At 37.9% G+C, this 13454-nt stretch overlaps 2 protein-coding genes across 2 annotated transcripts in view; both read right to left on the bottom strand.

Annotated features, from left to right (window-relative positions):
* Positions 1–1978: 1978 nt before the first annotated feature.
* On the bottom strand, positions 1979–4630 carry LOC144020311 (uncharacterized). Its single transcript, XM_077523650.1, has 3 exons — positions 4438–4630; positions 2306–2460; positions 1979–2176 (listed from the first exon to the last, which is right to left on the bottom strand). Exons 1-3 carry the CDS (start codon positions 4628–4630, stop codon positions 2126–2128), a joined length of 399 nt encoding a protein of 132 aa, XP_077379776.1. The 3' UTR covers positions 1979–2125.
* Positions 4631–7514: 2884 nt separating this feature from the next.
* LOC144020310 (uncharacterized) overlaps positions 7515–13454 on the bottom strand; it is a 6570-nt gene continuing 630 nt past the window's right edge. Inside the window, exons 2-13 of the mRNA XM_077523649.1 lie at positions 13115–13141; positions 12942–13019; positions 12440–12636; positions 12089–12227; positions 11881–12016; positions 10391–10478; positions 9649–9757; positions 9266–9292; positions 9104–9181; positions 8003–8199; positions 7779–7917; positions 7515–7713 (exon numbers count right to left, since the gene is read on the bottom strand). Coding sequence (XP_077379775.1) covers positions 7577–7713; positions 7779–7917; positions 8003–8199; positions 9104–9181; positions 9266–9292; positions 9649–9757; positions 10391–10478; positions 11881–12016; positions 12089–12227; positions 12440–12636; positions 12942–13019; positions 13115–13118 — 1329 coding nt within the window. The 5' untranslated portion in view covers positions 13119–13141 and the 3' untranslated portion in view covers positions 7515–7576. The remainder of the gene's footprint in view (positions 7714–7778; positions 7918–8002; positions 8200–9103; positions 9182–9265; positions 9293–9648; positions 9758–10390; positions 10479–11880; positions 12017–12088; positions 12228–12439; positions 12637–12941; positions 13020–13114; positions 13142–13454) is intronic.

Below are 13454 nucleotides of genomic sequence, written 5' to 3'. Positions count from 1 at the left end.
TTGGAAAATGGGAACCCAGTGCCTGTTTATTCAGTGTTGACAAGGGCTTTTCTCCATTGCAACATTTTCACTCTAAAAGCCTCCTTTGCGTTTGTACCACTGAGCTCTGGCAACGACGTCGTTGGCGAAGTCGCCTCCACTGGTGTTCTCGTCGACCCTGTCATATGCTCGCACGGCTGGCGGGCCACAGTTGTAGGCCGCCAATCCAGAACAAAATCAAATGACCATTAGGCATTGGCTGGTTCATTTTCGACGCTCCAGTATATGCTTGTGAATTATTCTCATTCATCCAGGTCGTTTATTTATCAGCGCGTTGAATCTATTGCACCTGGACTGCTCTATTTTGTCTGAGAAGACATTTTTCCTCTCATCTGAGGAGGCTTCATTGTACGCATTACTTGCTCCAGTACTCTTCAAATATCACAAGATGTTCCTCGTAGAATACATACAGATAACATCATCATTTAAAAGAGCAACAAAAGCTTTCACCACCACAGGAAGTTGCAGTTAATCACCTGCAAGGATGCAGCAGCAAGAAAGAGTTGACGAGTAAACTGCGCATACTGCAACCTTTGTGCCTCACACGTATTGTATCGTAAAAGTAATAGTTAATCAATTGTTGAGTATATTTCTTAATATTACTGTCAAAGCCGTTATAATACGTTTGGAAAATTAGCAAATCTGCGTGCACGGGAATGTTATTCTGAGCATGCGCAAAATAAAGTGGGCTGTGAGACGGTAGAAGATTAGCAGATTCAGTATTAAGTAGATAAAAAGAGAAATACCTGTGTCTCGTGGTTGCTGGTGTTGAGTGTCTTCCAGTCAGCCTCGTTTAGTGTGAGACTTGCCAGCTTGCGTTCTGCTTTTAGTCTTGTTTGACCCACTGATACTTTTACTTTCCTTCTCACAGAAACATGGTAACACTTTATGACAATGATTGTTAATCATTTGTTGCGCAGTAGTTAAACATTAAGTTATGAGAACTCATGTTGAATTCAAAATGTATAGGTATTGAAAAAAATAGGAAGAAATTGTTAGTTATGTTTGGAAACCAAGTCATTTGTATATACATCCCATCTGCATGAATTCATGAGGAACAATATTTAAACAACATTGAGCAAATAATTTGGATTAATAGTTTGGTTGTTTCATTCTGTTTCATGTTTATAAAATATTTAAGGCAAGTTTATTTATATAGTACATTTCATACACAAGGCAACAACTCAATGTGCTTTACACAAGGAAAGACAACACATAAGCATCAACAAACACAGTAGTTAACATTCAGAGGAAGAAGAGTAAATAAAAGTAGGTTAAAAAATTTACTAAAAAGAACATACAATAATAATATTAAAACATTATTCAGCAAACTTTAAAACATTTAGCGCAAGGATGTTTAAAATAATAAAAAATAATTAAAAAGGAGGGGGGGGAAGACTAGAGATGATTCAAAAACAGATCAGTGATTCAAAGGTGAAGATCTCAAATCCACTTTTAATAGCACAGTTTTTTTTTTATAAGCACCTCAGGTTTATTGAAACAAAATGTACACAAAGACACAAGTGAGATAACATTTAGAAATCAAAATAGGCACATGTTTTGAAAATGGCCAACTATACTTGAGAGGTCATATATTTGCTTCTGTTATAGCTTTTAAATAACAATTTTGGTGTCAATGGGTACATTTTTACACTTAATGAATCTAAAAAAACGGTTTCATGTTAAAAGAAAAACAATAGTGACCTTTTCATGAGGACTAATTTACATACATCCTCTGAAGACAATCAGGGCGGACAATGGACTTGGCTTTGCGGAGAACAAGATGGGGACAGTGCCCTGCGATTGGCTGGCAACCAGTCCAGGGTGTCCCCCGCCTCCTGCCCAGAGCCAGCTGAGATAGGCGCCAGCAGCCCCCACAACCCTTGTGAGGAATAAGCGGTCAAGAAAATGGATGGATGGATGGAAGATGGGGACACAGTGCCAATTTGAATCGTGTTTATTCAAAGATGACAAGAGCTTTTTTTCATTGCAACGTTTTCACTCTAAAAGCGTCATTTGCGTTTATAGTGTACCACTTTGCTCTTCATTGGAGAAGTGGCCTTCAGTGGTGTTCTCGTCAACCCTCTCATATACTTTCGCACGTAAATTGGGCCCTTGTTGTAGGCTGCCAAGCCGCCTGCAGAGGTTCAATGGAGAATAAACCAAAAGATGGCACATGCGTCATTTGAGAGTGGACGAACAAACAAACCTTTGAGTTATTAAAGTGAAGTGGGAAGGACAGCAACATCATTAGAAAATTACAAACCTGCTTGAGTCCCCAGCAGTCGCCGTCGTCTCCCCATTCATGTTTCAACGTATTCCCAGCCCTGGACTGTCGCTCTTCCACTCTTTTGATAATTTCCTTGTACGTGTTCATTCTGTCCAGATCAGTTTCTGCTATCCCGTTGGATGCTGCCACACCTTCAAAGAGAGACACCACATAGTGGACAGGAAGGGTCGTTGGTCGTTAGTCATTGTGGCGGTGGGGAGCATAATTGCATCCATCCGTAAAAGGTTGAAGGGGACAAATAGGAAATGCCATTGTTTTTCCTTGAGGCCCTTTACTGCAGCTGCAGCATGAATCCCCCATTACAATCACTTTGCTCAATCTTGTACTGACTGAATTGTTTGAATGATTATTTTGTAACCAGTGCATCTAGGTTACAAAAAAAGTGTACATTTACCCTTACATGGCAGTATAAGGTATATATAGTCTTGATTGGCTGTTGTCGTGAATGCGCCACTTGTGTCAATGCTCATTACGTCACCGCCGTGATCTAAACTTGCAAATTCCAATTCATTCACGACAGTTCATCAACATCTTCATCTTACGAGAGGAAATGTCAGTGTAAGGAAAGTCACGCACCACCCATCGTCCTCGTCAGTCAACACCAACAGAACAGTTGAAAATAGTCTAGATTAGATTCAATACATAACAGTAGGCAATCGAAATTCAATTACACTTTCAATTATAACATTTCCACATTTACAAAATCAGCATAATCGTAAAAACAAAACATTATTAATACTATTTTTTGAGTTGTTTAAATTTATACATTTGCATGATTGATTATAGTGTTTCAAAAATGTTATTTGTCTTAATATTTTTACTTGTTTTACGTTTACACATATTCTTGTTTTGTACCAAAAATTGGCCTACTGCATAGTGCACGTTGCACTCCAATTTAAAGTTTTTGCCAACATAAATAAATAAATAATTATAAATTGTGTTTGATCCAAATGGAACTTACATAATTATAGTGTTTCTATTTTTTAAATTTCTCTTAATATTTTTAAATGCTTATTAATAATACTTTATATATAATACTTTTAAATTATTATTATTATTGTTATTAATAACAACAATAATCATCATCATTTGAATGATCATGATTTTAATTATTGCCAAAATAATCTTGATTATTTTTAATTTTCCATACTGGAGCAGTCCTACATAACATAGAAGAAAATCAAATGACCATTAGCCATCCGCTGGTCCATTTCCGACACTCCAATATATGTTTGTGGACTATTCTCATTCATCCAGATCATTTATTTATCAGGGTGTTGAATGTCTTAAACCTGGACTGTTCCATTTTTATGAGGTCAGAAGGAGTTGACAAGTAAACGGGCACATCCCAGAAAGCAAAAATCCATTGAGATATGGTCACGGCTTAAAATGTAATCAATATTGATGCCAGACGTTGAAAATAACATTGAAAGTGCTCGCTATGATCAACACTGAATTAATGTTGAATTTTCAATCAGTCTCAACTCTCAACATTGATTCAATATTTCTTCAAGTACATATAAACTGTTGTAGTACGGTAATTTGACAATAGGTGGTGCTGTTACTCCATGCTGTCTGTGAATGACGTAACTTCCTGTCTGCATTTGTTGTTCCGTTGTATGTTGTTGCGCACTTTGCAATAAATAAAGATGGACGCTGCACGTTCAATATACAGTTACAATATATCAACTACATATAAATACATTGAAATTACATTGATTCTGCAATGCAACAATATTATTAAGGGACTATTGCAGCACTTTTCACCCTTCATCTGTAGGTTTAAAATTTGCTTCCTCATTGGGTGTTGCATAAACAAGTTGTTCTGCGGGGGTTTCTCAAAACATTGAAACTATACAAATATGGCAGTTATTAGAAGCCGTGAGCTTGATTTTGAGAGCAACCTCTACAGTCTACATAACTAACAACAACCAAAAAAGTAAAGTGTTTTGGCATGAACTAGGCATATTAAAAACATATACTGTACATGAAGATGAAGGTTGAAATGTGATGAAATTGTCCCTTATGTATGATTTACTCCAGTGGTTCTCGAGCTTTTTATATCAAGACATTTTTTGGGAGGGCTAAGTAGATAAATAGACAAATACCTGTGTCTCGATTTTGCTGGTGCTGTGTCTTCCAGTCACCCTCGTCCAGTCTGAGACCAGCCAGCGTCCCTTCTCCTTTTATAGTCTTGCTGGCCTCCCTGGTGCGTTTCACTTTCGTTTTCACAGAAAGCACATGGCAACACTGATAACTAGTGTTGATCATTTGTTGTGCATTAAAGATGAAGTTACTCATGTAGTTACTCATAACTCATGTTGAATTCATAATTTGTAGCCTACATAATGAAAAATGTATTTACAAATTGAGTTTAAAGGATCAGGTTTAAAATATTAGAAACAATAATTTTCGATACATCTCACCTGCATTATTTCACAATTTGCAACTCATTTCAAAACTATTTTTCAATTATTTGTGATACAATATCTTGCTATGCAGTCATGATGAACAATATGTAATATTGAGGAAATAATTTGGACTAATGCTAGTTTCATGCTTTAGATTTTTTTCATTCATTTTGTTAAAATATTATAGGAAAATATTTTCATTCTGAGATCATTCATACTAATCCGAAAGTATTGAAAAATCACTTTAAAAAAAATCATTGCTAGATAATACATTGTGTAAGTGAAATATTAATTATTATTTAATAAGTCTAAAAGTCACTGATGTTCTCAATTTGAGAACATCGGTGACTTTTAGACTTATTAAATCATACAGATAAATCCTTGCTATGTTTTATTTTTATTCATTAATTTTTCCTTTTGGACAAATCATTGTGACAGTTTCCACATAACAGATTACAACACAACATATCTCCGTTACATCCGAAAAGAAAAAAGGGCTGACGGGATGAAGCCAAATGTTATTAATTCCTTTCCCCAGAATACATTAAGACGCATAATTATCAAGCTGTTGTTTCATTCATTGTTATAAAATACAAAAAAACTGCGGCACATCGCTGTTGTTCAGTCCCAAATGCAGTCATGATGAACATTATTTAACCCATACGCACGCAACATGTCATAAATGGACAGGTACAAATGTAAGAAAAAACACATTTAATCTGCATATAACATACGTGCTTTTGGTGGTTAATAGTTAACCGTAAGCTGTTACAATTGACAATTCCGAGCTTATGTCACAAGTCAAAATGGCTGCCTTACTCTGTGAAGTGACACTGTGTGCTCATTGAAAAGCTTTGGACTTTATGCTATTCACAAGCAAAAGCAATACAATACTCCATTTGTTTTCACCATGTAAAGGAAGCATTTCCTGTCTCCCGACACGCCACCCCCCGCTCTGCGATTGGCTGGAAGGGTGTAAACACTGTCTTTCCACAGAAACGTCCCACTGTTTACAAAACAAACACAAAATGGCAAAATACAGGCTGAGGGGCGTGGGGGTTTAGGACAAAATCACCTCCACATGTTAAGTGAAGCCCAGATCTGTAAATTGAGAAGTACTTTGTTTGTTTAAATCCTGTATTTAAAAAGTGCATTTTCCTGAGTGAAACTGGCAGACTGGGCCTTTAAGTTATGAGAACTCATGTTGAATTCATACTTTATAATTAAAATTTATTTACAAATTGTTAGTTAATAATTTAGAAATGCATAATGATCAGGTTTAAAATACTATTAGAAACAAAGTAATATTTATACACATCCCACCTGCATTAACTCAGGAGGTACAAATGATTTGTACCTCATTTCAAAACTATTTTTCAATTATTTGTGATACATTATCTTGCTATGCAGTCATGATAAACAATATCTTATCTTATCGATATTGAGGAAATAATTTGGACGAATGCTAGTTTGGTTGTTTCATTCTGTTTCATGCTTTATATTTTTTTCATTAGTTTTGTTCAAATATTATTGTGAAAAAATTTAATTCAGAGATTGTTCATACTAATGAGAAATTATTGATATCACTTTAAAAATCATTGCTAGATAATACATTGTGTAAGTGGAATATTGAGAACATCAGTGACCTTTAGTCTTATCATATAGATGAATCTCATATGGGTAGTACTAGTGACCTTACTATGCAAGCATGACGAACAGTAATTAACCCATACACACACACGGAACACGTCATAAATGCACAGGTAAAAAAGAAAACCCATATTTAATCCTCACATATTCGCTTTTGGTGTAGTATATATAAATTTGACTGTAACCTGTTACTATGGACAATTCTAAAATGGCGGTCTTACATGGTGAAATGACGCTCTCCGCTCATTGAAAAGCATTGGACTTTATGCTAGTCACAAGCAAAAGATAACTTTTCTTGGGACAAAGGGAGCCACCTCAAATTTGTAACACTTGCTGAAAATGACCACAAGAATGAATTAAAAAAGTCACATGATGGTTAGAGTTGAGCTGATGTGGATAAAAAAAAAAGAGGGCGAAAAAAGTCAAAGATACTCCCACAAGTGCACAAGCGCTAGCACTAGCTAAGGGCTAAATAGCGGACGAGGGGAAAACATTGTGGGCTATATGGCGGACGAGGAGCCAAAATGGCGGACGGGGCCAAAATGGCATACCGGGCGTAATCGTTGTAAAGTCGAAACGCCTTAAGTCGAGGACTCCCTGTAATCACCAATGTCAAAGTCAAGCCCTCGATAGACTGTTTTGTTTGCGCTCAACGGACATCATGAAGGCAGCATTAGCATGCACGAATGCAGATTTAACCACATTGTTAAAATGTGAGCAGCGGTCTTTAGGTGTGTTAACTTTAACATCAAGTTAACATCTAGTTAAAGTTAGCTTTGAAACAACAAGAAAACTGCCGTTAAAGTTAACGTCGGTAAAATGTACTTAACCAATGGTTAAAGATATAACCGAGTTTTGAACAAACGGCTCTAGAATGTCATGTTTAAACTAATGAGGTCACATGATATAACATGACTGTCAATAAATGTTCAGGTTTAATGAATCTCAAAAAAAGAAATCAAGTTAAAAGAAAAAACATTATTGACTTTTACATAACGACGACAGTAAAACATGCAATTGTTAAGGCGGTGTTCATTGCTTTCTGTAATTTAGGTACATCCTTGGAAGATTGTCAGGGCTGACAGTAGACTTGACATGGTGAAGAGCAAGACGGGGACACAGTGCCGGTTTGAATCGTGTTTATTCAAAGTTGACAAGGGCTTATTTCCATTACAACATTTTCACTCTAAAATCCTCCTTGGCTTTTGTACCACTGAGCTCTGGCAGTGACGTCATTAGAATAGTCACGTCCAGTGGTGTTCTTGTCGACCGCTTCATATGATTCCACGGAACCCGGGCCCTTGTTGTAGGCCGCCAGTCCGCCTGCAGAGGTTCAATGGAGAATAAAACAAAAGGTTACGCATGCGAAAGTAGACGAACAAACAAACCTTTGAGTTGTTGCTCTGCCGTCCATCTGGGGAACTTCTTCTTTATTTCATTGATCATATCGATCAAGATGGCTGTGCCTTGGCGGAGGTGTTTCTCGCTATCCCAATCGCCTTTCAGATCGTGCCACCTCTTATCAACCTGCACATATTGTTCATTAAAGTGAATTGGGAAAGACCGTTTCAGCCAATTCTACGACTGAATCCTTTTAAAATGCCTTCCAAACCTGCATGAGTCCCCAGGCGTTGCCGTTGTCTCCCCATCCATTATTTAATGCATTTCCAGCCCTGGATTCTCTGGAAATGATGCCAGCAATGATCGCAGGTTCAATTCCCATTTGCCCTCCAACTCTCTGGATCACACCCTTGTACTTGTTCATTCTACCCACATCAGTTTCTGCCATGTTGTTGGATGCTGGCACACCTTTAAAGAGAGACACAACAGTCCAGAAAGGGTTGATGGGAACAAACAAGAGTGTCATAGTTTTTCCTTGCAATTTTTTCCTCCCTTCTAACATGCGGTGGTTCTGAAGCGTCTGAATAACACTGACTTAAATGTTTATAATAAATAAATAAATCTGGCTGATTTTAAGATGTGATATCTAATAGTTACTGATCAAATTATCTGAATAGCTGTAAAGGGGTGCCACAAGGGTCTATTTTCGCACCACATTGTTTGTCCTTATATAAGATCGTTTTCAATGTTCATAGTAACTAGGGGTGTTAAAAAAAAAATCGATTCGGCAATATATCGCGATATTACATCTCGCAATTCTCGAATCGATTCAATAGGTGGCCGAATCGATTTTTAAACATCCATATTTGATGGAAAAATATTCACCAAAACGTCTTAGCGTTCACACCTTAAGCATGAAAATATGTTATATTAATGGAACATTAAACCTTAATATTTTATTTCAATGCTGTTCAAATATGAAACAGATTACAACCTGTATAAGACTGAAGTTTCAGATAAATAATACAAATCTTACACTGTACAAGTTTACTGATTAGCATTTTCTAAATTTGAATTTAAAAAAAATCACAACAATCGGCTGATGAATTCATATCGGGATTAATCGGTATCGAATCGAATCGTGACCTATGAATCGTGATGCGAATCGAATCGTCAGGTACTAGGCAATTCACACCCCTAATAGTAACTGTTTAATTCATCCCTACACAGACTACAATAATCTCCTCATTCTGCCTCACTTGAGCTCTCTGTTTAAATATTGCACTGAGTTTTTTGAAAGATTATTTTGTGACCAGGATATCATTGTCCCTCCATGATGACATGTTACCGGTACAAAAAAGGGGACGTTTACCAGCACATGGCAGGTTGTCTTGATTGGCTGTTTCCCTGGATGCGCCACTTGTGTCAACCCTCATGATGTCCCCGTAACCTAAACATGCAAATTCCAATTTATTCACACAACAGCTCATCAATATTTTCATCTTAGGCTACTAGAGAGAAAAGATACGCTCACCCATCGTCTCCGTCAATGTGTGACCACCTACAGAGCAGTCGGAAACAGTCTAGATTTAAAAAAAAAAAAAAAAAAAAAAAAAAAGACCTATGAAAAATTGTCAAATGCCGGCGTGCACGGGAATGTTATTCTGAGCATGCACAATATAAAGTTGCCAGTGGCCGGTGAATTGTCAGACCAAGTGGCGAGTGGTTGTGTTTACTTTTCTCTCACAAATGCTAACATGAGGGATATGAGCTAACCATTTTGCCGACTGTTTACAGCACGGGCTGCTGCAGAAATGTCCAGTGCTGCTGCATAAGTGATCAACTAAAAGCAAATCACTTAAAGGTAGAAGATAAGCAGATTCAGTATTATGGCAAAGCAGATAAATAGTCACATACCTGTGTCTGGATGTGTGTTTTCCAGTTGGTCAGCCTCGTTCAGTGTCAGACCAGCCAGTTTCCGTTCTCCTTTTATACTCTTGTTTGACGCCCTGTTACTTTCATTTTCCTTTTCCCAGAAAGCATATGGTAACACTTTATGACAATGATTGTTAATCATTTGTAGCGCGTAACTTAATCTTGTTAATTAAGTTATGAGAACTAATAATGAATTCATCATGTATACATATTGAGAAATTAGGAAGAAATTGTTAGTTTGTGTTTGGAAACGCATAATGAGGGTTTAAAATACAAATGATGTAAATGAATGTACAACAAATGTACAAAGGATTTGTAACTCATTTCAAAACTAATTTCTGTCATGTTGTGGTTCCGTGTGGTTGGGCTTTGTTTAGTTTTAGATGTTTGTAGTGTTTTTGTCCTGAGTTCTCCCATTGTCTCATTATGCTTAACCTCGTCCACCCGCGTGTCTCTTGTCTTCCCTTCCCAGTATGTGTGACCAATAATTGCCCTCAGCCTATTGTGTTTCCCAGGTGTGTCTTGTTAGTGTCTCGTTAGTGTTGGCGTATTATTTAGTCAGTGGTGTTTGTTCAGTCCGGGTGGGAGTATTGTCATGTCCTGATGTGTTGTGCCTTGTTGGTGTCAAGTCAAGTCAAGTCAAGTCAAGTCAAGTCAGAACTGTGTTTGGTGGTCTCCTGTCAAGTTTACCCTCTTCCACGTATATATAGTCAAATCCGCTTACCTGAACCGACTCTCCGTTCACGTTCAAAGGTTTGGCTCCTCGTTTCCCTCCTTCACAGACTAGTAAGATGATATTATGAGGGGGCAGAAGTCACATAACTCAGCGTCAAGAGAGTTTCGGCTGCTCACTCTATTATGTAATGCCCTTCCCGTTCTTACTTCATTCCAGTCAAAATGGACAGCGCCCTTATTGAGTAACCTCATATTGCAGTGATAAGGGACTAGAACGATAGCATTTTTATGGTAGCTCTCTCACTAAAGGACTTGAGCTTTTGTTTTTGACCTAGATAAGTTTAGCTATCTTTATTTACAATTGCTGATTCTTTGTATGACTGTGGCCGATGAAATGAGTCTCGCATTTCATTTACTAAATGGTCAGAGTGGAACATTTGATAAGAATGACACAATTAGGTTTAAATTTAAGATTTAATAGCAATAGAAACAGCCCAAAAGTTCTAATAGCAAAAATACAAAAGTGAAATGAATAAAAAGAAAGGAAATTTAACAAACCAAAAATAATTGTCAAGTTGAAATCATTTTACTCACACAGGTTCTCAGGAAATATGTTTTAATCAAGCGTCAAAAACAATTTAACTAAATTCCCAGTTGTTACAAAGTAAAACGCCTCAAAGTGATATAATTCAATTTAGGTGGATGGACGAATGATCAGGTCGCCTGTCGTCTCACGATAATCTAATTTGACTATAAACAGTGTGGCTATTCTGAAGTTTCCGATTTACTCAATTTCTTCTCCCTACCACGGCACAAGTGTGGACCTCTTTTACCTGTCTTTAGTTATCTACCTTTTGTGTAAGTCCAATAGAGATTAATAATTATAATAATTATTCCTAGCTGCAGAAATAATGTCAAGTTCTGTCAGAGCAATCCACGCAGCTTGTCCGGTCTGACCAGTGGGCAGCATGGAAGACGGCGACGAGCCTTCTGGGCTGGTATCATTTATACCTTTGCAAACCCTGATCAGACTTTACAGGCCTCTTTCAAAATCCAATCAAATTAATTTTGCACTCCCTGGGAAAGTCAACCTTAAACATTTCTTGACAGTAATATGTTATATGTGACCTCATTAGTATAAACATGACATTCTGATTAATATTACATTTGTGGAATATGAGTTATGAAGCAAAATCCAGTCATTTTGTCACTTGCTGAAGGTGACATCACAGTTGGGCAACAACCAATCACACCTGGTTTCTGAAGCTGATCTGTAATTGGTTGTTACCTGAGACCTGAGCGACTGTGATGTCATTTTCACTCGACAGCAAGTGGTAAAATGGCCGCATTCTGATATTAATAAAAACTGCTGTTTTATTGCTGCTTAACTCATAATACACTCACGCAATTTTAACCAGAATACCGTATTTAGTGGGGCTCTATAGAATATATTTTTTGTGTTGACTTCCCCTTTTACAAATTACCATCCATCACATCATTAACTGTTCCATCCGCTCCCCCACCGCATCGTTTTCATGCTAAAAGCCTCCCTGGCGTTTGTACCACTGAGCTCTGGCAACGACGTCACTGGAGTAGTCATCTCCGGTGGTGCCCACGTCCATCCTTTCATATGTTTGCACACCTTTCACACCAATGTTGTAGGCCGCGATCCCGCCTGCAAATGTTCAGTGCAAAATAAGCCACAAGATGGCTCATGCGTCATGTGAGAGTGGACAAAGAAACAAACCTTTGAGTTGTTGCTCTGCCGTCCAGCTGGGGAACTTCTTCTTGATTTCATTGATGAAACCGGTCAAGATGTCTGTGCCTTGGAGGAGATGTTCCTCGCTATTCCATCCGCCTTTCGGAGTGTGATACCTCTTATCAACCTGTGCATATTACAGTGAAGTAGAAAGGACAGCAACAGAATTCCCCATAAAGATTACGACTGGATTAGAAACTGTACATTCATTCGATTTCTTTAGAGTCCTCATTAGGATCTGGTGAGCTGGATCTTTTCCCAGGTGACTTTGAGTGAGATGAATCACTGGAAAATCACTTCAACGTATCGCAGTCATTTTATGTAAAATCTATGACCAACCTGCATTAGTCCCCAAGCGTTGCCATGGTCTCCCCAACCGTCATCCAGGACATTTCCAGCCCTGGACTCTCTGGAAATGATGCCAGCGATGATCGCAGGATCAATTCCCTTTTGCCCTCCTACTTTCTGGATGATGGCCTTATATGTGTTCATTCTGCCCAGATCCGTTTGTGCCATGGTGTTGGATGCTTTCACACCTTCAAAGAGAGACACCACACCATGGAGGTGGGTGGGGAGGCTGTTCGTTTAAGGGGACACAAACTGAATAAGCTGCCAACAGAAGGGAAGTCTACGCTTTTACCCCATACCTATGATTACAGTCTTTTAAAGCATTTTTAAAATCCATCTTTCCAAAATCTTGTTCATGTACTGTCGCAGTTTTATCTTGTTATATTTAAACCTTGCATTTAATTGCTTTAATGCTAAGTTTGTAGTCTGGTCATCGTTGGCTCTCAACTGGCCCTCCATGAAGAAATCAAAGTTGAAAAAAGTGAATGTTTACCGTCGTACGACAGTCCGTCTTGTCTTGCTGTTTTCTTGGATGCTCCACTTGTGTCAACCTTCATGATGTCTCCGTAACCTATATATGCAAATTCAAATGTATTCACATAACTTCTCATCAACAGCTTCACTTTACAAGAGGAAATTTTGGCGTTAAAAACAAGCCACACTCACCCATTGTCCTCGTCAATGTGCGAACACCTAAAATATAGCCGAAACAGTCCTTAGTTTCATTACATAACACAGAACAAACTCAAATTAGCATTAGTACTAGTCCGCATTTCTTTCCTTATTAGCATATAAAAATAAATAACTGTAACCAGCCTCCAACTGATGGGCTCCAGCTCACCTGCAAATGAGGACAAATGCTATGGTACAGTACGAATGGGTGGTGCAATTGTCATTATACAGTAGTATCAAAGTGACCCCCACAACTCACGAGTCGGTATTTGCAAGTTTGTCTATTTTTTGGAGAACCTGACAAATGGCTTTTGCGGGGAAACCATGATGTTTT

This window comes from Festucalex cinctus, chromosome 6, assembly GCF_051991245.1.
Source record: "Festucalex cinctus isolate MCC-2025b chromosome 6, RoL_Fcin_1.0, whole genome shotgun sequence".
Taxonomy (NCBI): domain Eukaryota; kingdom Metazoa; phylum Chordata; class Actinopteri; order Syngnathiformes; family Syngnathidae; genus Festucalex; species Festucalex cinctus.
Note: the sequence above shows the minus strand (reverse complement) of the source record. Positions and strands in the feature narration are given on the sequence as shown.